Source organism: Microtus oregoni, unplaced genomic scaffold (assembly GCF_018167655.1).
Source record: "Microtus oregoni isolate MIOR12 unplaced genomic scaffold, Mior012 000016F_ref0000370, whole genome shotgun sequence".
Lineage (NCBI taxonomy): Eukaryota > Metazoa > Chordata > Mammalia > Rodentia > Cricetidae > Microtus > Microtus oregoni.
Window position 1 is genome coordinate 12,204,524 of NW_024543075.1, and position 24,350 is coordinate 12,228,873.

The 24,350-nt window shown below is 49.1% G+C and overlaps 2 protein-coding genes across 2 annotated transcripts in view; both read left to right on the plus strand.

Moving 5' to 3' along the window:
• Eef1akmt2 (EEF1A lysine methyltransferase 2) overlaps positions 1 to 18,488 on the plus strand; it is a 90,244-nt gene extending 71,756 nt beyond the window's left edge. Inside the window, exon 7 of the transcript XR_005975774.1 lies at positions 18,379 to 18,488. The gene's annotated coding sequence lies outside the window, so the exon portion shown is untranslated. The remainder of the gene's footprint in view (positions 1 to 18,378) is intronic.
• Positions 18,489 to 18,499: 11 nt separating this feature from the next.
• The window catches only part of Fam53b (family with sequence similarity 53 member B), a 64,419-nt gene continuing 58,568 nt past the window's right edge, over positions 18,500 to 24,350 (plus strand). The window contains exon 1 of the mRNA XM_041666444.1: positions 18,500 to 18,637. Within this exon, the coding sequence (XP_041522378.1) occupies positions 18,560 to 18,637 (78 nt within the window). The 5' untranslated portion in view covers positions 18,500 to 18,559. The remainder of the gene's footprint in view (positions 18,638 to 24,350) is intronic.

A 24,350-nucleotide genomic window follows, 5' to 3' on the forward strand; every position in this document is an offset into this window, starting at 1 on the left:
TTCTGATGCCTTTGGTCCTGTTTCTAAGGAGCTCTCAGGTGATGCTGCTATTGCTGCTGTTGACCTGGAGATGACACTTTGGGACCATGCTGTTATAGTAGGTGCCAAGGTCCGTGTTTACCTCAAGGGTGCAGGCTGGCCTGTGGGTTCTCACCGGCCTGCTTTGTGTGAGATGGTTCTCTCTTATATGCATCACCCACTGTCCATTCCTGTCCCCTCACTTTCCTCGTGGGGACCCTGGATGCCAAAGGAGATGACCAGAGGGAGTTTGCGTTTGAAGCCTTGGCTTCTCAGAGATTTATTTTACCTATCCTCACCAAGGAAGACTGTGTTTGACAGGACTAACAAGCATTGGATTAACACTCAGGATTCGCCTCAACTGCTGTCAGTCTGTGTTGAGCCTTTATTGTCCTAGGTGGCCCAAACTCAGGGACCCCATGTAGTAGTGGGAACTGCAGTGGCAAGAATCAACTGCTTCAGCCCTTCTTCTCTTACCCAGGCTTCTGGAAGTGAAAGAACCCTGTAATGGCTGGAAAATGGAGGTCTAGAGCCAAGAATGTGTTTGAGACCATGCAATACCAACCGGGTGACTGGGAGATTTGGTGCTTGCTGAGATTGGTCCCATCATCTTTGTCTGGAGTACGTTTGAAATCATGGCTAGCCTTGTGTACTCTGAAAGGGATGAACTGGTTAGTAGGCAGCCAGGAGTCACTTTGCCAGCTCTGCAATCTCTTCTCAGTTATTATTTGTGTGTGTGTGTATGTGTGTGTGTGTGTGTATGCACCGCAACATTCTTGTGGAAGTTAGAGAATTACTTTATGGAGTTGATTCTCCTTTCACTTTATGTGGGTTCTGGGAATTGAACTCAGGCCACCAGTATTGTGTGGTAAGTGCCTTATTCTCTGAGCCATCTTGTTCAGTTTTATTTGCTTGCTTGCTTGCTTGCTTGCTTCCTTCCTTCCTTCCGAGCTGGGAGATGCTAGGTTAGTCGTAGTTGGAATGATTCCCCTCTGCTGCCCCAAGTCCTGCCCTCAGCTTCTAGCTCCCAGCAGCTGTGGCACATGGGCCCTTGTGCTTTCATAGCTATAAGAGCACGTGGGGAGCGCGTGCCCTGCACATGGCTTGAGCACATATTTATAGCTGTGGAGTCTGAGACCATCGTGATGTTCTCACATGGGGCTCTTTGTAGCCGTTCTCCTTCCCCAGGGGAGAACACAATTGTGGTATTGTCTGTGGAGTTCTGGGTGAGCCGTGTGGGTCAGCACGGAATTGTTGGACTAGAAGATGGAAATAGCTGTTTTGCAGCTTTGAACCCTTATGTAGCTATTGTGTGAGTTGGGGAGTTTTGGGGACACTCCCAGGATCCCTTGGGTCATCTGACTGTGTTTGGTTGAGTACACTACAGCCTGTAGCTCAGGTCACTTGTCTGGAAGTCTACAGAAGAAGCGAGTGAGCTAGGGTCTGGTGGGCAGACTCTGCAAGTTAGAACAAGACAGAGTAATGAGAGTGGGCGGCTCCTTGGCCACCCTGTGAAGCAGACACCTCCCTCTGGGTCTCATGAGGGCTGCTGGTATGTGCCCTGCCTGCCTAAAGCTAAGAGAGAGCCCTCAACTCCCAGCCTCCCTGCAGCTTTCTGGATGGAGTGTCAGACAGTTACTTAGTGACTTCCTCTTCGCAGTCTCCAAGCCCAGCTCTGACAGTTGAAGTCCTATCCATCTGTTACAGCCCAACATTCATGCCACCCTCTCCAGGAAATCTCAGCTCTTTTCCTCTCTTCATTTTTCTGTGTTGGACATTCATCTTGTGGTATCTCGCGTGCCTGCGGTTGTCGCGTGTGAACATTAGGTCCCTAACACAGCTCAGCGAGGGTTGTTGGGTTTCGGACAGGACTCTGGTGCCAGGAGGAAATAGTGATGGATGGAGGAAACATAGGAAGGGTGTGTGCAGGGTCTTCCTGTTCAGTTGGAGTCACCCAAAATGCTCGGCTCCCTGGGGGCAGCTCTGCCCCCTGGCTCTCTGCTCTTCCCAGTGGAGTTCCTACGAAGACTTGGGCTGTGCAGGCTCTGCCTGGCCCAGGGCTAGCCTAGAAGCACTGCCTCACCTCTGCCCTGCTGTTAGCCAGCTTCTTCTAAAAGCAGCTGAACACAAGAAACAGCTTTGGGGTGGGGCTCTGTGCTCCAGGCTTGCTCTGTGGCTGATTTTGAGCAGGCTTCTCTGGCTCTAGAAGCCCTAGACTCTGTTGCATTGTGGAAGGCCCATGGGGTTTCGGGGAGGGGTGTTTAGCTTGCCAGTGGGCATTCTAACCTACTCGGCTGTGGTGCTGGGCGTCAAGCTTAGTCCTTTGTGAATGAGGCGGTTCAAGGCTTTGAATTAGTGTTAGCATCATTTTGATAATGTGGGAAACTCCACAAGCAAGAGACATCTCAGCACCTCTTGACAGCTAAGCTGAGACTTGACAAAGTGTGGTGAGTGTGGGGTTCACCATGTCTAAAATCACAAAACCAAACCAGGCTGTGCTGTGGAGCCCAGGCGGCCCTCCGACGCCTAGCGTTCCTCCTGCTGCAGCTTCCCAAGGGCTCAGATCCACAGGCAGGCACCACCACACCAGGCTCTGCCTCTCTGCTTCTCTCCTCTTGGCAGACATCTTCTGAGTAGCCGTGCCTGCCAGGTACCGGGATGGGACCTACTAAAAGTGGGGTCGTGCCTTCTAGAAGCTCCCTGCCCATGGTGATGATAGATAACTGTAGTTGAAACACAGAGTGAAACCCAGCGCGGGCCTGGCTAAGGGTAGAGGGGGCTTCCTATAGTTGGATGTGTGAGCTTGAAGATGGTTGGTTAGTCTGGAGTCCAAGAGGGTAGTTGGAGTGTGAACAAGCCCCAGCCAGCCAGTTAGTGGAGGTCTCAAGGTATGAGATAGTAAAGAATATTTAGGGACTATAAGGACTTTCTGTGTTTTAAGTGACAGACATAGTATGTACATAGCACCAACTCAGCCATGAAAAGCGTTCTTCCACTCCTCCTGAACCCCTAACTGTGCCCATTTTCTTGTTAACTTCCCAGAGCTAGTCCCTGCTTGTGCAAGCTATTCTGTAAATATGTTAGCATCTGCATTTTAATCTCTGCATGTGTATGGAGTCACAGCCTGTCTGGCCAGCAAGCCCCAGATGAAGGCAGCTTCCTCTGCCTTCTTTGCGCTCCTCTGACGCTGTGCTAAGGTTGCAGACACACTGCAGTGCTCTAGTTTTTACATAGGTGTTCAGGTTCTGAACTCAGGGCCTCACGCTTGCATGCCAAACACTTTACTAAGTCATCTCCTCAGCCCCTATATTTTATTTATGTTAGTTTCTAAAAATGTTGTGTATTTTTGCACAGATCGATGCGTTAAAGGGCATTCCTTGGAGAGTGTCCTGTTCCTGGATCCCCAGTTGGCCTCCCCGCGGATAACTGATGTTAGTTCTTTTATATCCCGCGAGAGGCTTCTGTCCTTTAGTGGTCTCCAGTTTCTCCCAAGAGAGAGCTGCTGTACCCATTCTTCTGATTCCTCCCTTTTGACGTGGTGCTTTTAGGAAGGTGTTCTGTTGAGCAAATTGTGCTCTCGTAACCCTTTGCAGACTGCACTTGGTGCTTGGAGTGAATGCCTCGGCGCTTGTTTAAGCTGCCCCTCTGGTTAGGTGGTCAGGGTACTGCCTGGCCTGGCTCTACCACGTGGCCTGAGTACTTTGCACATGAGTAGGACTGTCTGAAGGACAGGTATGGATAGGCACCCCAGGCTTCTGTGGTACAGAGGGACAGCAGGAAGGGTAGCAGCAGAATGGGATTTGGACACTGGCACATTATCCCCCAGTGCCTCCCAAATGGGGCCTTCTCCTTATTGTGCCAGTTGAGTTCTATCGAGTTTTGGAAGAAGCGGTTTTGTTCCTTAGCTGCCTCTATCTGTGATTTCTTTTCAGAGGGGCCCAGGCCCCTATGTGGGCTCTCAGAGAATAAGGCTTACCCAGGGGTGTGGTCAGTATTGCTCCAAGACTTCTGTGCTGACTATGACCCTTAGGCCACACCCAGTGACAAGCATGACCAGGCCAGCCGGGCTGCTCCAGCCTGGCTCCTCCAGCCCTGCCCTGCGGGACTTCGTGTAGGCAGACGCTCCTTCCGGGCACTTGATAGGTTTGTGCCACATGAACATCACAGCTGTAGTACGTGTTTGTCAGTTTGTTAATAAGTGAAGTGAGCAAGGACCTGCACAGGCAGAGGACACATAAGGGCGTGGGAGGGAACAACCCAGGAAGGCTTTGTAATCCTTACAGCACTGTGGTGCAAGGTTCTGGACCTCAGAGAGCCCAGTTTTGTTCCACTATTTGTTTTTAAGCATGCACTTTCTCTTTTTAAAAATTATTTTACTTAAGTGTGTGTGTGTGTGTGTGTATGTGTGTGTGAAGGGGCCAGGGGTCAAACTTGGATATTGCTCCTCGTGTCTCATCAACTTTGTTTTTTGAGGCAAGGTATTGCCTTGAGTTTTGGAGCTCACTGGTTTGGCTATACTGGGCAGCAAACCACAAGAATCCACTGGATTCTGTCTCTTCATGGCCGGGATTACAAGTGCACACCACTATGTTCAGCTTTGTTTTTTTTTTTTTTTTTGTTTGTTTGTTTTTTCAAGATAGGGTTTCTCTATGTAGCCCTGGCTGGTCCTGGAACTCGCTCTGTAGACCAGGCTAGCCTCAAACTCACAGAGATCCACCTACCTCAGCCTCCTAAGTGCTGGGATTAAAGGAGTGTGCTGCCAACCACCCGGCCTGTGTTCATCTCTTTAACCAGATGTTGGGAATCAAATTCAGGCCTCCAGCCCCCACTGGGACCTGGAGCTTGCCAGTTAGGCCGGCTGGCTGGCCAGTGAGATGCAGGGATCTGTTTTCCCTGTCTCACCAGAGCTGAGGTTACAAACCTTCGCCTGCCCCCAGCTCTTCACGTGTGTTCCAAGGGCTCAGACTCAGGCCTTCATCCTTCGGTGGAAGGCATTTGTATACCTTCCCTCTTGGTGCATTCTGTTTTGCTTTTTAGTTACCTGCATCAACCATTACTAATTCTCACTTCTTTGGAAGCAGAGAATGTGGTTCTGGATGACTGTGTCTTCTACCTTACTGTAATCCTAGCACACTCAGAATACTCCCTTAGTAAGTAAGCTTGGCCAAATGAATTGATGATGATTACTGACCACATAGATTTTCCTGGACTTCAGTGTACTGTTGACTGAGCATGATTTTTGTGAGCAAGCGCTGGGCTTGACCTATCTGTGCCTGTTAAATTTCATTTGTTTTGATCTCATTTGTAGTTAACTCTGTTGTTATTATGATTTAAAAGATTTATTATTTGTATGTAAATGTTTTGAGCCAAATGAGTTTATATGTACTGTGGGTATGCAAAGAGCCCTGGAAGGCCAGAAAACCATGTTGGATCCCTTGGAACTGGAGTTAAAGGTTATGAGCTACTGTGTGGGTCCCGGGACCCAAACCTGGGTCTTCTGCAAGAACAGTAAGTGCTCTTAACCAGTGAGCCATCTCTCCAACCCCTGTCATTATTTTTAAGTCTGAGAGCGTGAAACACCTCCCAAGCCTGGCTCATGGTCTAGGCTGCCCGTGTTGGTGGTTTGTACAACTATCCTCTTCCATATGGCTGTGTATCTGTGCCACTTGGTTCGGGAGGTGTGTGGAGGTGGAGTGCTCAGCGCCCGCAGTGAGCTTTGCTACTGACGCAGTGAGTGGGCTTCCTGAGAGCAAGGACATCTGCACCCAAGCCTGGTTCAGATGGTGCCGCTGGGGCATGACGACAGCACCGTGAAAACTGCAGCAGCAGCTGGCGCGCTTGGCGGTGTGTTAGGCATTTTAGGGTATGTTTTGGACAAACAGGAGAACGAATTTCTGGAACATAGGCCATTTTTGATGAGGACGATGATGTGCTCATCTTTGGGACTTGGGTTAACTCTTTCAGGGTCCCTTGAATCTCTAGAACTATGCAGAGATTGGCTCGGGGCTTGGAAGAGGCTATACAGCTTCCCAGTTAGAGCTAGGCTGTTTCCCCTTTAGCCTGGAGCTGACACCCCCCCCCCCCCGGCAGTCTATACTCTCTTCCTTTCCTGGACACTTGGTGTAGAAGGAAGTGGAGAAGAACTTATAAATGAAATACCTGTCCTTCCTCCTGACCCCACATCCTGCCAAACTTTAAAAGGGAGATCGAGACCCAGTGAGAGCTGCTCCTTCAAATTTCTCCTATTAATTCCATGGCCTGTTCAGTAGACCAAATGCCTGGACTGAGTTTGGAATTAGGACTTAGTGAATCCCTGAGTTGGGAGTCTCTGTCTAAAGATGAAAGAGTCTGGTGCTATTTTGGTCTGTCTGCTGACAGATGGCTGCTGTTGTACATAGAGGTTCCCCCTCTGTGATGCTGCAGCCGATGTGGGAGTGGGTTCCCTGTAGCTGATCCTATCCTTGCGAGCCCTCCCCACCATGGGGACCAGATGGATGGCTCTGGCAGTCTAACCCGAGAAGTCTACTAGTTTACTGGTTCTTGTGTGTTTGTCATAGACAGACCTGCTGGGCAACTCTGAGACTCTCAAATGTCGTTTTGGCCCCTGATGGAGTTCTTGAACTTGAAGATGTCATAGATCTTGCAGTGATATAGGGTAAAGGAGAAAAGACGAAAGCTCAAGTGTGATTGGTTCCTCTGATTAATTTCTACACCACCTCTGCAAAATAGATTGGGTATGACGCCACCAGATCAGGAAGGGGAAGTCTTGAAGTGTGAGCCGAAGTCAGGATATGTTCTGTGTGTGGGTGGCAGATGGGAAAGCTGGTGACCTTCATGTCTATAGTGGTTTCTGCAGTGCTCATATGTCTGCCTTTTATATCACCTCCAGTGTTCTGGTGTGATTCTGTTTTGGATAAGGATGCTATGTTGGAGCCACTAACCTTAGTGATAAAGATTGCTGCCATCTTGGCTGTGTTCTGAGTGACAGTGGTTAAGAAGCTATCTCCTTTTGGTGCCTCGGCTTTGGGGCTTCTGCAAGCACAGGGCCAGTAGGAATGCTTTTCTTTGCTTGCCAGATCACTGAAGCCATACTGTTAAGAAAGCTGCGTTGCACCTTGGGCTGGGTGGGTTGGCCTGCAGGAGGGAGAACACATTGTTGCAGAAGAACCCTCCCTATGCCTCATAAGCATTTCCTGGGCTGGGGAGACGGCTGAGTGGGTAACAAGCTTGCCATACAAATATGAGGAGCTGAGATCTTGAGAGCCACAGAACGCCAGTACAGTAGTGCACCTCTTCATCCTGGTGCTCCCAAGGTGAGATGGGAGAATCCCTAGAAGCTTGTGTGCCAGCTATCTTAGAGTTGGAACAATAAGAGAAAGCAGGGCGCAGGTAAAGACCAACATTCAGAGTTGCTGTCTGATCTCCACGCATATCATGGCATGCATACACCTGCCTGTCACACATTCATGTGCATATACATGTAGATACACATGATACTTTTTTTTTTTAAAAAAAATTAAGTTTTATAAAGGAAGAGAAGGGAATTATTGTCCTGACAAGTGTCAGAACTGGCCAATGGTGAATTTGTTCCCCTCCCAAGAAACTCTTACAATTTAGAATACTGTTACCTTCACCAAAATATGCTCGTGTGCTCTTGTGTGCCTAGAGAGTGAGCTTTGAAAATACACTCTCACAAACATTGCCATCCCCTCCCACTGGTGTGCAGGAGAGGGCTGCCAGCCCCTCCACCTGTGCATTCAAGAAGATCTGAACATAGATTTGGCTCCCTACCCCCGTGCACCTCTGGGGGACGTCACATTTTGAGCCCTGTGGCACCAATGAGGATTTGACTTTTGCTGTTGCTCAGCTTCCTGGGGCCTTGAACACTGCTATCAGGTCTGAGTGCTACTAGGATGGTGGGACTTAACACAGCCCAGTATACTAATTGTTCCGGGGCCAACGTGGGGTCCCCATGTGCATGAGCCTGGTAAGGAAACTGAGGCTCAAAGAGGCAGAGAGCCACATAGCTGATATGTACCGCAGATAAGGCGTTGCCGGCCAGTGGCACTGCTTAGGGCCAGAGTCCACACTTCCCAAGCCCCATTCTGCCCGCACAGTCCACACTGCCTCTTGTTTGAACTTCTCCATTTTTAGTTTTGTCTTTAATTTGTTTTTAAACCCCTCATCTCTTCTTTAAATCATGGGTGGATTAAATTCGATGTAATGTAAATAGGCGTGCTGACGAGCATGTCATGATTGTATTAGGCTAAGTGGCTTAGCATTGCTGTAGCTTATCCTAGGCCCCTGGCTGTCCTATCACCGTCCTCGTCTCCCATTCCGCTCTTCATCCTGGCTTGGAAGAGAAAATGCTGTTTAGCTCTGTGCTGTTAGTAAGTACTAACTCCCTGTGTCCTGTTCCTGTTTCCTTCCTTTCGGTTTGTTTAGCAAACTCTAGTCTGCAGCAGGCTCCCCCACAGTGGCTGGTGACGAGATCTGCGGGAGTGCACCTAGGAACCCATCTCTCTGTTATTTCTCATTGGGAAACAAGGCTCTTGACAAGTCATGCATGTCGTCACCTTAAGTTTGACGACACAAAATGGACCCTCTTGTTCCCATGTGCAGATTTGTTCTGCTCTCCGTCACAGCACTTCTGTCTCGGAATAATGTCATTTCTGTCCCTTCTCTTGAAATGTTAGCTTAGGAAGAACAGAAACATCCCTGTGACACTGGGAGGGTGATGGGGACACTAGAAAACAGTCGTGGGTTGGTTTAGCAGTTCAACCTACTATTGTGTTTTGTTTCCTCCCATCCAGACCCAGAGAGAATCAGGGGGAACCTAGGGCAGATGTCAGGCCCCTTTCTTGCTATGCACTGTAACTACAAGTCCTTCCCCAAATGTGAGACTCTAGTGGACTTTGATTACCAAAATTCTGGGCTAGGGAACATGTATTCACCCCAGTGATTCAAGAGATCACCTCCTAAGACATGCCTTATTCTGAAGCAGGGACAGGAGTCAGGGTGAGGAGGCCCCCTCCATTTAAGAGTGACAGGTGCTTTATGATTGCATAAGAAAATACTTCTCGGGGCCGGGCGGTGGTGGCGCACGCCTGTAATCCCAGCACTCGGGAGGCAGAGGCAGGCGGATCTCTGTGAGTTCGAGACCAGCCTGGTCTACAGAGCTAGTTCCAGGACAGGCTCCAAAACCACAGAGAAACCTTGTCTCGAAAAAAAAACAAAAAACAAAAAACAAAAAAAACAAAAACAAAAAAAAAAAAAAAAGAAAATACTTCTCATCCCTTGAGTGCCCAGCATTAACAGTGTGGTGGCAGGATTTTTTTTTTTTTTTTTTTAACCAGTTTGTAGGCATTTAGTATAAGTGTCTACTCTCTGGGAAATTGTGCTGAGGGTTTCAGTAGATCTAGGGATATTTTTGTGCTCCTGCCAGATAGGACATTATTTCTTAATCTTACACCTGAAGGCACTAGAACACAGAGTTCCTATGCTTTGCATTGTATTAGCAACAGAATATAGCTTGTCCAGAACCAGATGGCTGACCTTAGACTGAGCTTGGAAAGACCACTTTCCAGCCGTTCCTCAGCTTTGATGCTGGATTAACAGATAGTCATTGATGAGGCTCCTGCTGTGTGGTTTAGCACTGAGGTTGAGGATCACTGAGGCAGGAGCAGGGTAGGGTGTGCCCTCGTGGGTATACAATGGGAGACAGAGACCCAGGGGAAACTGGGAAGGTGGATGAGCAAAGATGCTGGCTAGAGTAGTGATAAGCAACGTGGTCCCTCCATGGCTGGAAGTACCAAGTTTCTCAGATGATGTGTAGCCTTCTGGGTGTACTTAGCTTAGCTATGCAGATAAATGTGGAAAGTGATGACTTTTTATCCCCCCCTTCACCTTCAAGACCGCCCTCACTCGTCCCTGCCTGCAGCCTGCAGTGTGACCTGCGCCATGTTCCAACCTAATTCCAGAAGACTGGTGCTTGCCCTAGATTGCTTAAGAAGAGCTGCATCCAGGAGGCACATGCACTGCTTCAGTGTTAGAGCAGTGTGCCTGTTTGTACATGTGCATGTAAACGTGTGTGCATGGGTACATAGATAGGAATTGTGAGTGTGTGTGTGTGTGTGTGTGTGTGTGTGTGTGTGGTGGTGGGGGGTATGTGTTTGGTTTTTTGAAACAGAGTTTCTTTGTGTAACAGCCCTGGCTGTCCTGGAACTCGCTTTGTAGACTAGGCTGGCCTTGGACTCACAGAGATACATCTGCGTCTGCATCCCAAGTGCTGGAATTCAAGGCATGGTGTGTGTGTCTGTGTCTCTGTGTGTTTTAAGACAGGGTTTCTCTCACTGATCTGAACTTGTCAAGCAGGCTAGGCTGACTGGCCAGTGTGCCTCAGAGATCCTCCTGCCTCTGCTTCCCTAGTGCTGGGATTATATGCAAAAATGTACTTTTGTGGGGTGGGGTTGTTTGTTTTGTTTGTTTTTCTTTCCACATAAGTTCTGGGAATTACAGTCAGTTTTCCATGCTTACAAGGCATGTACTTTGCTCTCTTAGCCCAGGGGCTCGTAGATATGTCAACCTTTGGAATTTAGCAGATGTAAATTGAGGCTGTGTATTTTGTGTCATCTCTGGATAACCTTGGGCCTGAACCTCTTTCCTACTCTGGAAATGGCATGACCACACCTCCTTTCTGTAGGGACCTTAGTTTTACAGTCAGTACAGCACCTAGCATGGCTTCTCTGGCTAATATTTTATTCCTTCTGGGTTGAAAGGCAGACTCTGTGTCAGTCCATTTCTGCAGATAGACATGAAGAAGAATTTGGAACATAGTTTTGAAAATATATGTTTGTGAACTGGGAGAATGCCACAGCCAGTAAAATGCTTGCTGTACAAGAATGCATAAAGACCCGAGTTCAGATCCCCAACACTCAGGTAAAAAGCTGAGCATGGTTGAGTGTGTATCTATAATCCCAGCACTGGAGAGGGAGAGACAAGAGGATCCTGGAGTTTGCCAAAGAGCTAAGTTTCAGGTTCAGTGAGAGACCTTGTCTCAAAGAATAAGATGGAGAGCAGTAGAGAAAGTATGGACACACACACACACACACACACACACACACACACACGCATTTCCTTGCTTTTCTATTGTGGGATTTTCTTAAATCAGGATTTGGTTCTGAGCACATCCTTAATGTCTGGGCCTAACTGAAATGTGAACTGTGGCGAAGCTACACATTCCCAGCACCTTTCTCAGGTTGGAATTGCAGCTTCTTTCCAATGTCGTCTTGGTTTGGAAGATAACACTCTGGATGAAGTCCCTAAGCAGCTTTTCACGCTCATCCTTCAAATACAGGTTCCTTAGTTAGACCATCAGGAAGGAGAAGCGCCCTGTGGATGCAGCTCCCTTCTCCTGGCAGCTAGGAAGCAGGCCTGCAGGGCTTGGCTGCCTCAGCTCTGCTCACGCGTCTGAGTTCTGAACGGAATTTGATAGAAGATGGCGTGATTGTGGAGACGTGCACTCCTCCAGATGTTTCCAAGTTTGTTTCTAGATCCTGTCTCCAGATGACTTGTCATGCAAGTTTAAACGTGCATGAGACTTTCACAAAGACCTTGTGGTCTTGCTGTCCCCTCCTTCTTCCTTTGCTTAGCGAGAGGGGAAGTAGGACACTAAGGACTGTCAGGAAAATCAGTGTCTGTGGCCAAGTCCACACTTAGGTTTCGTTCAGAGTTCTGTTTTTAAGACACTGAGATGGAGCTATGCGTACCACCCACATCGGCTGAACAAAGATGATAAAAGGGGGAAAAGTTTAATTGTCTTGGCCATTTCTAGTGTGGTTAGTTCCCTTTTAAGGGATAGCCTTTCAAAGTGGATGAGGGACACCTTCCCTCAGTGAACTCCTGCCGTCTTTCTAAGATGCACAGGGAACTGTGAAGTTTGCAGAACTCTGGGTGTGTTAACTCATTTAGCATGCACTTCTGCCTCAGACGTGCCCCGTGCGCTTTTTATCCTTCTAAGTCTAGTGCCTGGCCTGCAAGTGCTATCACGTGGCTGCATTCAAGGGTGCAAAGCCATGGACCTCACTGAAGTCTGCAGAACAAAAGCAAGACAGTTTCCTGTTAGGAAGGACTGTGTGAAAGAGCAAAGCTGTCCCTGTCCCTGTGGTATCAGAGGGAGGCCCATGCTAACTCTGCTAGTGCACACCTCTAGTTCCAGCACTTGAGAGACTGGGGTGGGAGGGTTGCCATCAGTTTGAGGCCAGCCTAGGCAACAACATGAGTTTCAGGCCGTCATGGACTATTGCGTAAGACCCTGTATCAAAGGAGAGGTAGAGGAGAAAATACATGTACACAAGGGAGGGAAGTACCCAAGGAACAGGCCTGGGTTTGAGTGCCGGCCTTGTCCTGTTAGCTGTGTGGTGCTGGCAGATGGTTGGGTTTATGTTCTTCTAGCCTTGATCTCCCCTTATGGAAAACAGCGTTACACAGCAGTGTTTCTTCATAAGAATGTAAGGAGATTAAGTGAGACACCTGCTTGGGGTTGATGCTCAGGGAGATGAGTTGGCAGCTGTGGTGCCCTGGTTGTAGCCCTGGGTCTCTCACCTTGAGGTCTTTCTGGCCACAGCACTGGGAAGTTTAGGTGGTTTATTCCCTGGGGAAAGACTGTTATTGAAGCTAATTTCAAGCTCTTTGTCTTTATATCTCAAAGGCTAGGGTTATAGGCATGTAGTATGTGCCCAGCTTCTGTGTTGTTCTTATGTAAATGTACCGTTGGGGTGAGGGCTTGAGGGTCGGCAAGGAGTTTCTGCTATTTCATTGATGCTGAGTGATGTGAGGTCAGGGGACAGTGGAAAGTCTGATGTGGGCTTCTGCTCTTGTGGTGTAAATCCTGGGGAAGGTGAGTCACTGAGTGGGTCTCATGTGGTAGGAGCCAGAAGGCACCGTGTCCCCATGTTCACCCTGGAGTGATAGTCAGGGGAGGCCCTCCGCAGACACTGGGTGGCTTAAGGAGTGTAGAAACAGAGCAGGAGAATTGTCCGCGTTGCCCAGGACTTCATGGCGGTCAGGAAAGCTGTTCGCGCTGCCCAGGACGTCACGGCAGTCAGGTGGGTGTAGACTGTAGGGACTGGGCAGTGACAAAAGAGAATTTCATTACAGACCTAGAGAATCAGAGGAGGTTCCAGGTGAAATGAACAGGTGAGAAGCGTGGCCTATAGCCCTGCTTGCACAAAGGGGTATAGAGACCCGTGGCCAGGGCTTTCTAGTATAATGCACTCTTAAAGTATTTAGATCTGTGAGTTTTAACATGCACACTAAAAATTTTAATTAAAATGTTTAGTTTGGAGGCTAGTGAGAGATTCCCAGGACCCACATGGTTGAAGGAAAGAGTAACTCCTGCAAGTTTCCCTTTGACCTCCACATGTGTACCATGTCCTGCGTATGGACTGTAAAAGATTTTAGTTTGAAATGATGTTATTTTATATTCATTCAATTGTAAGAAATGAAACAGAAGCGTGGGCAGTTTTCACTGTTTCCCTCAATAGTAGCAGCTTGTAAGATGGCAGCCCAACATCAGAAACAGGAAATAGATATGGAACAGTGGAGGTCAAGGTACTTCCATCTTCCACAGAGTACCTGGTGTTGCTTTTGTTGACACCGCCGTCTTCTAAACTACTGACAACTGCTGTTCTTCAATTCTATAATGTTATCATTTTAAGAACTTGATACAAATGATATCCTATAGCAATTAAATCCTAGGGGGTTTGCTTCCCCCTGCCCCCCGAATAATTCTCTGGTGGCACGTTGAGTTCTTACGCATGCCTAGTTCCTCCTCTGACTGCTGACTGATATTCTCTAGAGTGGATGAGCCGCTGTTTAACCATTCACCAGTGAAGGACGTTTGGCTGGTTTCCTGGTTCGGCTGTTATGAATCAGGCATTTGTGCACAGGGTTTGAGGTGAACACATTTTACTTTTCCAGGTAGATGCAGAGGAATGCCATTGATTGCTAGGCCATGTGTTAGCTGTCTGAGTGGGTCTCTGAAGGGCACATATGAGATAGGCAGGTGGGCAGCAGTGGGGAGATGCAAGCCTGGGAGCTGGTCCACCAGGGATCCGACCCCAACTTTCAGCCTAGGCGCTGGTGAACTGCTTCCTGTGCTGTGGAATGGGGGGTAGGTGAGCCTATTACAGCTCATATGTATAAAACAGCTTCTACTAGCATAGTAGGTGTTTAGTAGATGCTAGTCTATTTTATTTTATTTTGAGATGGTGCTGGTTTGAGGCAAAATCTGATGCAACTGAAGCTTGTCTTGAACTCTTGTTCCTTCTGCCTCCACCTCCCAAGTACTGGGGTTGCAACATGAGCTACCATGCCCGATTTATTAGTTCATTTTCTGCTGCCATGATTAAATAACTGAAGCCGGGTAACCTTATGAAGGACAGGCCTTAAGAGGGAGGGGTTCACACTGTGGCTGGAGAATTGGCTCAGCTCTGAAGGACTCCTGGCAGACGCTGTCACACTGTATATAGGGAGAGGACAAATGGTGAGACAAGAGTGACTGGTGTGGTGGGGCTGGAGAGATGGCTCAGCGGTTAAGAGCATTGCCTGCTCTTCCAAAGGTCCTGAGTTCAATTCCCAGCAACCACATGGTGGCTCACAACCATCTGTAGTGAGATCTGGCGCCCTCTTCTGGCCTGCAGGCACACATAGAAGCAGAATATTGTATACATAATAAATAAATACTAAAAAAAAAAAAAAGAGTGACTGGTGTGGCCAGGCGTGTGATCTTTCTTTGTAGCTTTGGATTTCTCTGTAGCTTTGGAGCCTGTCCTGGAACTCGCTCTGTAGACCAGGCTGGCCTCGAACTCACAGAGATTCTGAGTGCTGGAATTAAATGTGTACACCACCACTTCCTGACCAGGCATGTTATTTTATGTTTTTTTTTTTTTTTTGGTTTTTTGAGACAGGGTTTCTCTGTGGTTTTGGAGCCTGTCCTGGAACTAGCTCTTGTAGACCAGGCTGGTCTCGAACTCACAGAGATCCGCCTGCCTCTGCCTCCCGAGTGCTGGGATTAAAGGCGTGCGCCACCACCGCCCGGCTAGTTTTTTTTTTTTTTAAAGAAAATTCACCTAGTCACACGACACCTACTAATGAACAATGTCCTTGCAAGACCTGATTGATGATCTCTTACTGTGTCCTACACCCCCTTAACATGGCCACAATAACACCACCTTAACAGGTGACCCCTTGGAGACAGACACAGTAGTGCTCAGTAGATGTAAATATTTCTTCATTGGTTATAGAGAAAGCCAACAGGCTAAGGAGGTCCTGTGCTCAAGAGGTAGCTCGAAGAGGGCATTGCCAGGCTTATGTCTTGTCACCCACCCTTCTGGGACCCCCCAGTACATTCCCTTTCTCTCTGGAAAGAGTCTTCTTACACTGCTCTAGGTCACTGAATGGACACCAGCACACTCTGATGGGGTTGGGTAAACCTGTGCCAATGGGCAAAGGAATCTCAGGCAGAACCGGATGATAGTTGCACACCCCTTTAATCCCAGCACTTGGGAGGCAGAGGCAGGCGATCCCTGTGAGTTCAACGCCAGCCTAATCTACAGAGTGAGTTCCAGGACAGCCAAGGCTACACAGAAAGACCCTGTACCAAAAGAAAAAAAAAAAATCCCAGGCAGTTTCAGATTGGGCTGGCTCTGGTGGTCTGGACTAGCCTCTCCGGGTCTGAGAATGTACCCGGACTCACAGAGGCTGCTGTGACTTAGCCTAATTCCAGAAGTGTGTGCTGAGCCTACACTCTTCAAGGGACTGTACTGGGGCAGGTAAAGGGCAGAAAGACTCTTCCAACAGATCCCAGAAACCAGCTCCAGCGACAACTCCTCTGGGAGCCAAACCATGTTGTAGAATAAAGTCTGCATTCAGCATGGCTTTCAGAGCTCAGGGTCTTTCCAGCTATTTGTCCCGTTGCCTTCCATGTACCCCGTCCATGGCTGCCAATGTGCATACCATTCCCCACTTCATGTTCTGACTGCTTCATTAAAACCATTTTAAAGGCCACACAGTATTCTGTCACACAGCAGTACTGTAGTTTATTTAACCAGTCCCTTGTGAGTGGGCAGCCAGGGTGTTCCCGCTCTGCCCCACCCAGGCAGAGGCGTCTTTAACACTCTCCCTTCCGCTGCTCTTCCCTCTGCTCTCAGTACGTACACAGTGCTGCCTCTTTTCAGAGCTGCGAGGGCAGGGATGGTCCATCCTTCTTCCCGACTACCCAAGTACTCAGGTGCTTGTAGTGCTCCACCCCTAGTGCGGCCCCTGCCACCCATGGCCCTTTGTAGGGGCTACCGTGGGGATGGAGCTGGAGATAGCGGGAACCCATTGCTGTCTCAGTCCGCTTTGCAGCTTTGTGCAGGGCTGTCGTGTTTCTATGGCAATGCATTTCCGTAGCATTGCCCTTACTAGTCTCACAGTTTCACTAGAGGGATGGACCGTAATACAGCCAGGCCTCTGCTGATGGAATTTGAACAAATTAAGGAGGATGACTGCCTGGATGTCCATTGCTGGAGAGAGGATTGGGGCTCCCCATGAAATAAAATGAACAGTAGTTTCTACCATCTGTGATTTTTTCAGATGAACTGGGCACTAAGCAAAGGGCTTGAGCTTTGCTTTTCTAGGATACAGTAAAAAGAGGGAAACTGAGTCCCTTAGAGAAATAATATATTTCAAAAGTGGGGATTTTAACCCAGATGTGCTGGACTTAGCATCTGAGTTGTAACCACTGAGCCTACCAATCACCTCGGAGAAGGAAGCGGGGAGTTTACCTCCCAGGCCTTGTGCCAATGGCTGCCTGCCCTAGGACTGAATTGAGGCTCACACCCAGAAAGGCAATGGCTGCCACCAGGTCTCCCCTGCCTAGGGCAGCACAAAGGGCCCCTTTGAAAGGCGAGTCCAGGGGTACCCCTCCTGGCCTGCTCCTGATCCAAGCATGCAGGGGGCCAGCGGGCCCTTCTGGCCCTGCTGTTGAGCCAGAACTAAGCAGAACGGCTCGACATTCCTTCTTTAAACACATCACACTTGGTTAGGGTGCATGGCTTATAGACTGATGTGGTTTTGAGGTGTGAAGCAAGTCTCCCAGCGCCACTGGGGACTCTAGATCACCCCCCCTCCGGCCTCCTTTCCTGAACAGTCAAGCTTTACAAATGCATTGACCAGCCCCCATCCCTGATTTTGCACTTTGGACGAACCTTGTTTTCGAAGAAGGTAGAAGGTCCTTTTCCTGTGCTCACCAGCTGGCCTATAATAGCAGATTCAATAGCACCCTCTGTAAAGTTTAATAGAAGTAAACAGGAAAATATGATTTATAAGCTGGATGGGAAGTAAATACCAGGGTGCAATTAATTTTTACACCGCAACTTCTAAAACATTTTCCTGCACTGAGCAGTTTGTTTTTAATTACAGATTAGGAACTGCCTTTCTATTTATTTATTGCTATTATTACCATTATTTTTTAGATTTTGTTGGTGACCTTCAGATCCTCATTCATGTTTGTGTAGTTTTCTTTGAAGGGCTAACTAATGGGTTGGGATGGGGAACTAGGATAAGAGAAATCACCTTGTAAGGAACTGCTTTTCGTGCCTACACCGAAGTCTGTCCAGCTTCTGCCTTTGCTCGGTGGGACCTGGTGGACAGAGAGGCGACATGACTGTCTTTGGAGAATGGTAGTACCAAGGCAGTCCAGTCACTGGCTCATAGGTCACTTGGTTTAGTTCACTCTGGGGAGAGGGACAAGGCTACAAAGTCCTCTGGTGTTGTGATTATGTAGAAATGAGGCACTGCTAAGGGTGGGGTGTGTGTCTTTAAATAGGCCCTCCTGGTTTGTCAGTAGTATTTGTTCTTGACTAGGTAGCTGAGGCGAGCCAGCACCCAGCTCTGGATCCCCTGTCCTCCTTGATATTGGATGTGAGGATGAAGAGTATGATCCGTAGCCAGTTGAAACTTGTCTTAGTCTGAGCTCAGTGTGCCTGCAAACAGCCCAGCCAGTGGTAAGATGCTGCATCACCAGGAACCACATATTGCTAGCACCTCAGAACCTGTGGTCTTGAAGATGTCTCATGGCTGGATCCAAATTTGTTGCTCTGTCTAGAAGAGCATTAGCTAGTGGCTATCCTGAGGCTAGCTGGGGTGTGTGTGTGATCTAAGAAAGAAATTCTGGGCCTTGTTAACCTCTCAGAGTGCAATAAAAGTATAGTTCCTTCCCCACTGGGTCCCCTGCACTGTCGGGGTTGAGCTACACTATTGGCATCCCAGGCTTTCCTAGTTTTGAACCCTTTTGCCTGTCTTTTGTCTTCCCAGGTTGTTGACTACTTTTGGCCATTCCCAGAGGACCTTGTCCCCAGACTAAGCATCTGATGGGGAGCTGTTGCTGATGACATCACTCCCTGGGATGCCCAGGTATCACTACTAGTCAAGTCTGCCCACCTAAAGATGGCCTGTGCCCACCCTGGAATGCAGCCCAGTGCCTGAGGTCCTTACCATGGTGATGATCCTAAGGAGAAGCCTCATCATCCAGGGAGCTGACTCCATAGCACACAGGACCTTCATCCCCGAACTGGTGAGGACCCTCAGGGGCTGCGTTTCTTTCTCCTCCTTTGTGGCCCGGTGTGCAGGTACAGCGGGTTTGTGGTGTGACTAACGATGTGGCACCCAGGTTTAGCAACTTGGAAGTAAGCTGAACTCTGCAAGAGGTTCTAGGCTGGGACTATGTGGCAGATGAACTGTGTGGCTACATACTCAGAGGGAGAAAGCTTAGAGCCGCTTCAGTGAGGGGAGAAAGATCATGCCAGGGCATCAGCTGAGCCCAGCATTTCTTTTCTTCCTGCCTGGCTTCCAGGCTGAGGGGTGCCAGAGTGGAGGCCAAGATAAGTTTGTTCCCCCAAAGGGCAGTGCAGGGTGAGAGAATGGTAGATGAGGGAGAAAGGAAGGAAGGAAGGAAGGAAGGAAGAAAAGAAGAGCTTGGCCAAACGATGGTGGGCTTCACATTCAGCCCTTTGGTGGGCTTTCTTTTCCTTGTCTCATGTTGGCAAATACCACATTCTGACTATTGTGTGGACTGAAGCCCCTCACCTCGGTAAATTTGGGAAATGCTTGGGACCTGCATGTGGTCCACAGACCTTTACAAGTCCCTGTCCTATGAATGGGAATCAGCCAAGAGTGGAAGAACCAGCATGATTTAGAGCTGAGCCTTGCCCTGTTGTCTAGAGTGGTTCCCAGAGTAGAGGGAGACTCTACCAGAGAGACAGAATGCAGTGACCCTTCAAGAGCCATTAATGCCAACTCATAGCTGGCACCCTGCTGAGATTCAGGTATGCTGAGGAGGCTGGCTGGGCTATAAGCATATCAGGGTGAGCCTCCCAGAACTGGGGTGCTAGGTGTGGCCTTGAAGGCTGAGTAGAAGTGGGCTCGATCTTACTTTCCACGCATGCATGTAGTTGAGAGCTGAGAGCTGCCGCAGGACACTACTGCCTTGCTGGCTTGCCCACTTACTCACCTCGTTTCAATCCATCAGCCCCACTTCTTGCCCTGTGTTTAGGCTTCCTCCCTCACGGTGGTATAGGGGTGCCTATCTCTGAGGTTGTTCCCTGTGCCCCAGCACTGTAGACACAGGGCAGGGAGAAGCAGCTAAGGCTCCTGGCTGATGGATACCTGGGTCTTTATAGCAGGAGTGGGGCTACTTCAGCCATCACACCCCACTTCCAATCTGCATATAATGTGTATCTTCAGTTTGATCACTTCTCACCGTTACCCTCTACCCTCACCTTCAGCTACCCTCATCCTATCTGCTGGCCTCTCTCATGAAGATTCTTGTGGTAACTGGGCCTCTGCTTCTGGCTCTTAAAACCTCTTCTCTACCCAGCAGCCACGCGGAGTACCAGTCTAGTCTGATCATCTGCTCAGAACCATCCACTGGCTTCATGCTCCACGAGTACTGTCCCCACTCAGTACTCAGGCATCGCCCAGAGATGCCAATTGTGAGCCTGCCTCAGGACCTTTGGACTTCTTCCATAGCATAGAACTCTCCTTTCTGTGGCTGCTCAGCCCAAAAGCCAATCCTGCCTGCCCCCAAACTTTCTGTCTTCTTTCTCCTCATGATATTTCTGCTTGGCTCCTACCACTTCTTAACAGGTTACCTATGCATTGAGTGACTGACTCCTCGTGCTAGGGCATGATTCTTAATAAAAGCCAGGCATTTCATGCCACCAGGGCCTGCACAGGCTCCCATGGCCACAGCTTCTGACCTTGTCATTTTGGTCCCTCCGTTTAATCTGTAGCCGAGATATACGTCATGCTTGTCTTATCTTTTTTCTTAGCATTAACCGTCTTTTGGGGAAATATCTACAGATGGTGCCTTGGACTGAGGGGCTGCCCAGAGATCCCCAGGGTTGTGCTTTCCAGGGTTCAGCTGTATTATTGGTCACCAGCTGTCTCTGTGCCTATCTAGTGTCAAGAGGACTGGTTGGAGCTAGCCATAGAACCAGGGCCTAGGGTCGTGGAAGCAGCCGTTCCTGAGTCCCAGCTGAGGAGCAGGGTCTTGCACCTTTCCTAAAGGAAGAGCCTTGTCTTCCTGGAACAGAAGGGCGGAGCATACTCATCCCTTCCTCAAGGCTCATTTGCTTGTATTCTTACTCCAAGGCCCAGGCTTTGTCTTTCAACCTCTGCTCCCCTTCCAGAGAGCACCTTTCTTGTTTTTGTTCCTTGCTTTTGGCCTGTCTAGGCCCAGAACCATCTATCTCTTCCCCTCTGATCCAGAGGTCAGGTCAGTGGTGAGGGATGGCCTCTTTGGAAAGAGCTCTTCTTGTCTGTGAGTTTGTTGACATCTTTCATATTGACCATTGCTTACATTCTAGGCCTACTTCAACCCAAGTGCTGGCCACAGAAGGTGTGGAGAGTACCATGGAAGTTGCTCAGGCAAGGACAAAGGTGTATTCATCTCTGTCCCTTAGACAGACGGGAACTGTGGCTCAGAGAATTCGGTGTGGGGATGCATGGTCTCTGGCCAGGATCTTCTGACCATGCTTCTGAAGGTCGTGGCCACATCAGGGAGAAACGTTCTGTAAGCGCCTGAAGACCCAAATAGTGCCATTCTAGCCATGTCCTCCCCGAGACAGAGTCTGAGGTCAGCTGGTCCCCTGTGTGAGCAGCAGAGGAAGTTGCTGGGGTTTGCTCCACAGGCAGCCCTGGTAACATCATCCTCACACCAGGTGCCACCAGCTGACACAGAAAAGGTGGCAAACAGTTTCTCTTGTGTTTTCTAATTAGACCAAGAAGATAACAAAAGTGGAGGTTAAGATTTGAAAAGGAAACAGGATTCTAAGGGAGACTGGGAGAAGGTTCCTTAGACTCTAGGACCCTGGAGCTCCTGAGTCCCGGTGAGAAACAAGAAGAGCTGTGGTCCCTGCCCTTCCACAGTCACCTTTTCATTCCCCGTTTGAACAACTGGTGACACACCTGGGATTGCAGGACTTAGGAGGTGGAAGCAGAAGGATCAGAAGTTCAAAATCAGCTAAGTAGCTAGTTAGAGGCCAGCCTAATGTCATGAGAACCTGTCTCAAAACAAAACAGCAAAACCCTAATTCTGGTGACAAAGGTGACCATCCTTACTCTCAAGGAAGGTTCAGGAAAAGGAACAAAAACTGATGAATGCTTAGCATATTCCTTCTGGGCTCAGGAACCCACTTCTCTGGGAGTGATAGGTCTGGATACTGGCTGTGTTCACAGCCCTGGCTTGCCTTGGTCAGGCAGCCATGCATAGGTAACCATGACCACTCCCTGTCTTCTTTCCTTAGTCTGCCTGGTTGCTTTCCTCTGCTCAAGGGCTTTTCCTTCTCATGTTCTAACATTAGCCACTGTCACTGGAAGGCAGCCCAGATGTGTGACCCTGGAGCACTGAACTCCCCCCAGCTCCTGCCCATTTGTCTACATGCAGGCCAAGAACCTGTTCTTGTTTCCAAAGTAACCATCTCCTTTGGCTGGGACAGCTTTCTCTTCAGCCTACTCGAAATCCCGGAGCCCAGAGGAGACAGGCAAGCGGCTGCTCTGGGCAGAGAACAGTACATAGCTATAGACTACTTGCCTGTGCCCAAACCATGCAGCCAGTAGTAGAAGAGACGCCGCCTTCTACCCTTCCACATTCGAGTGCCAGTGCTAAGGCATTTGCCCACTCTGACGTTGGTAGCCACGTTAGGCCTTGTGTTCAGCTCTCTAGGCACAGGGAACACTCATATTCATTGTCAAACCAACCTGGCACTTGGGCCTCAACAGCTCCAACCAGAGTCTCTGGCTGGCCATAGACTAGCTGAAGTCTGGGTAGTCATAGACACCTAGAGGCCCCTGTGCCCAGCTCAGCCTTGAAGTCAGTGCTCCCTCCATCACACCCTTCTCTTCTCAGCTTCTCTTCATCTTCCTGAATTCCTCTCTGCTTCCTGCTCTCTCAGCCTCACTGAGTTCTGTTTGAGAGGCAGGCATGATACTGTGCCTGTTCTTAGTATGTCGTACGAGCATCTCCCCTTCACACTGTGGCTCCCTGGGTACTGTGTCAGCAAAAGGAAAAAGTGGCTCGGTTGTTTTAGGCAGTAACCTTTGAAGAAAGTTGTGAAAGCTATGGGTACGGCCTGGTATTTTCCGTGTTTGCTAGCTTCTCCTTTAGAGCCTTAATTGGGTCTTTATTGAAGTCAGAGTCACCTTTAGTCAGACAAATGTCCCTGAAGCCTCAATTTGATTTCCAGCTTTTGTCTTTCCTTCCAGGACCTGATTCCAAAGACTTCTCTTGTGACGTGAATCGTGTCACTGAGACTGAGCCCTGGTGGGTTCAGGCACAAAGAGGGAGGCGTGCAAAGAGGAAACGTGCTCTCGGCTTCCTTCCCTGCAGACCTCAGCCTGCAGTTGAGCTCACTCTTCTGTAGATTCCGGAAGTCTTGGGGTCCTCACAGCAGAGTCCCTTTGGGGCTGCTGGACCTTGGCTTGGCACAGTGATTCGCTTATCCCTTCTTCCTGCTCTGGGAATAGAGGATCTGAAGAGTTGGAAGCCTGGCTGCAGGAATGGTATCTGCCAGTGGGAATTTTATTGTATTCTTGGTCGACACTGGAAATAGGAAGGCTTGTGTCAGCTTGGAGCCAGAAACTCCTAGGTGTCGTTTTGCCCATGTGAAGTCCCCAGGCAAACCTGCCAGGGGCCAGGGTATGCTTGGCCCTTTGACCCTGGGAGGCTTCGGATGAGATGTTCTGGTGCTTAGAAAGTTCTTCTTCACTTCAGAAGTCGAGCTCAGAAAGCAAGTCAGGGCCCTTGTCCTAGCTTGAGATCCAGTGTGGAACCAATCAAGGTTTCTCTTTCTTTTCTTTTCTTTTCTTTCTTCCTTTCTTTTTTAAAAGTTTTATTTGTGTAGATGCTTTGCCAGCATGTATGTGTTACAGCGTGTACACGCCTAGTGCCCATGGAGGCCAGAGGTGAGTGTGAGATTCCTTGGGACTAGAGTTACAGGTGATTGTAAGCCAAGTTGGTGCTAAAATTGAACCCTAGTCCTCTGGAGAAGCAGCCAGTGCTCTCAACTGCTGAGCGATCTCTAGCTCCGGGGTTCTTTATTTGACAGGAGCTATCTCCAGTCAACTCAAATGAAATGATTACTACTGGAATAAAGGTGGAACATTCACAGGCTGTAGAAGAGTATGTGGCCCAGGCCCAGAATGAGCAGGGCCAGGATGAGACAAGGGTTTAGAAGCAGGTACTCAGGGCCAACTTAGGCCTCCCTTGGCCCTGCACTCCCAGCTTACAGCAGAACATGAGCTCTCCCTTCCTGACAAGGTATAGGTGGCTGTCCTCTGCTTCCTGCTTCTTCACGTGAAGTCCCAAGCTCTCCCTTGTGTCACCTGTGGTCACTAGTACGCACACGCACTGTGCCAGCCTTCCTGTGGTCTTGTCTTGGTGTGGCTTCAGTGGGCTCCTAGCCCATCTGGTTGACACTGGGCCTGGGTGCACTGCGTGGGGCAGACTAGGACCTACCTGAGCAGGTGTTGTCCTTGATCCTGGGTACCCTGTGAGCACTGAGACCTTGTTTCCCTCGGAGGCAATCCCGTACTTTCTCAGAACTTTCCTTGGAGAGTAAGGGGCCTGCCTGGCTGCTGTAGGCTTCTGCCCTTGGTTCTGTGGGTGGTTCAGCCCTGAAGGCAGGCTCTCCTGTGTTGTTACCTGTTCTCTATTGGGTGACTTTGGTGAGGGCTTTCAGCTGAGACAGAGGCAGGTACAGCTCTTTTGAACTCTTTCTAGATGTTTC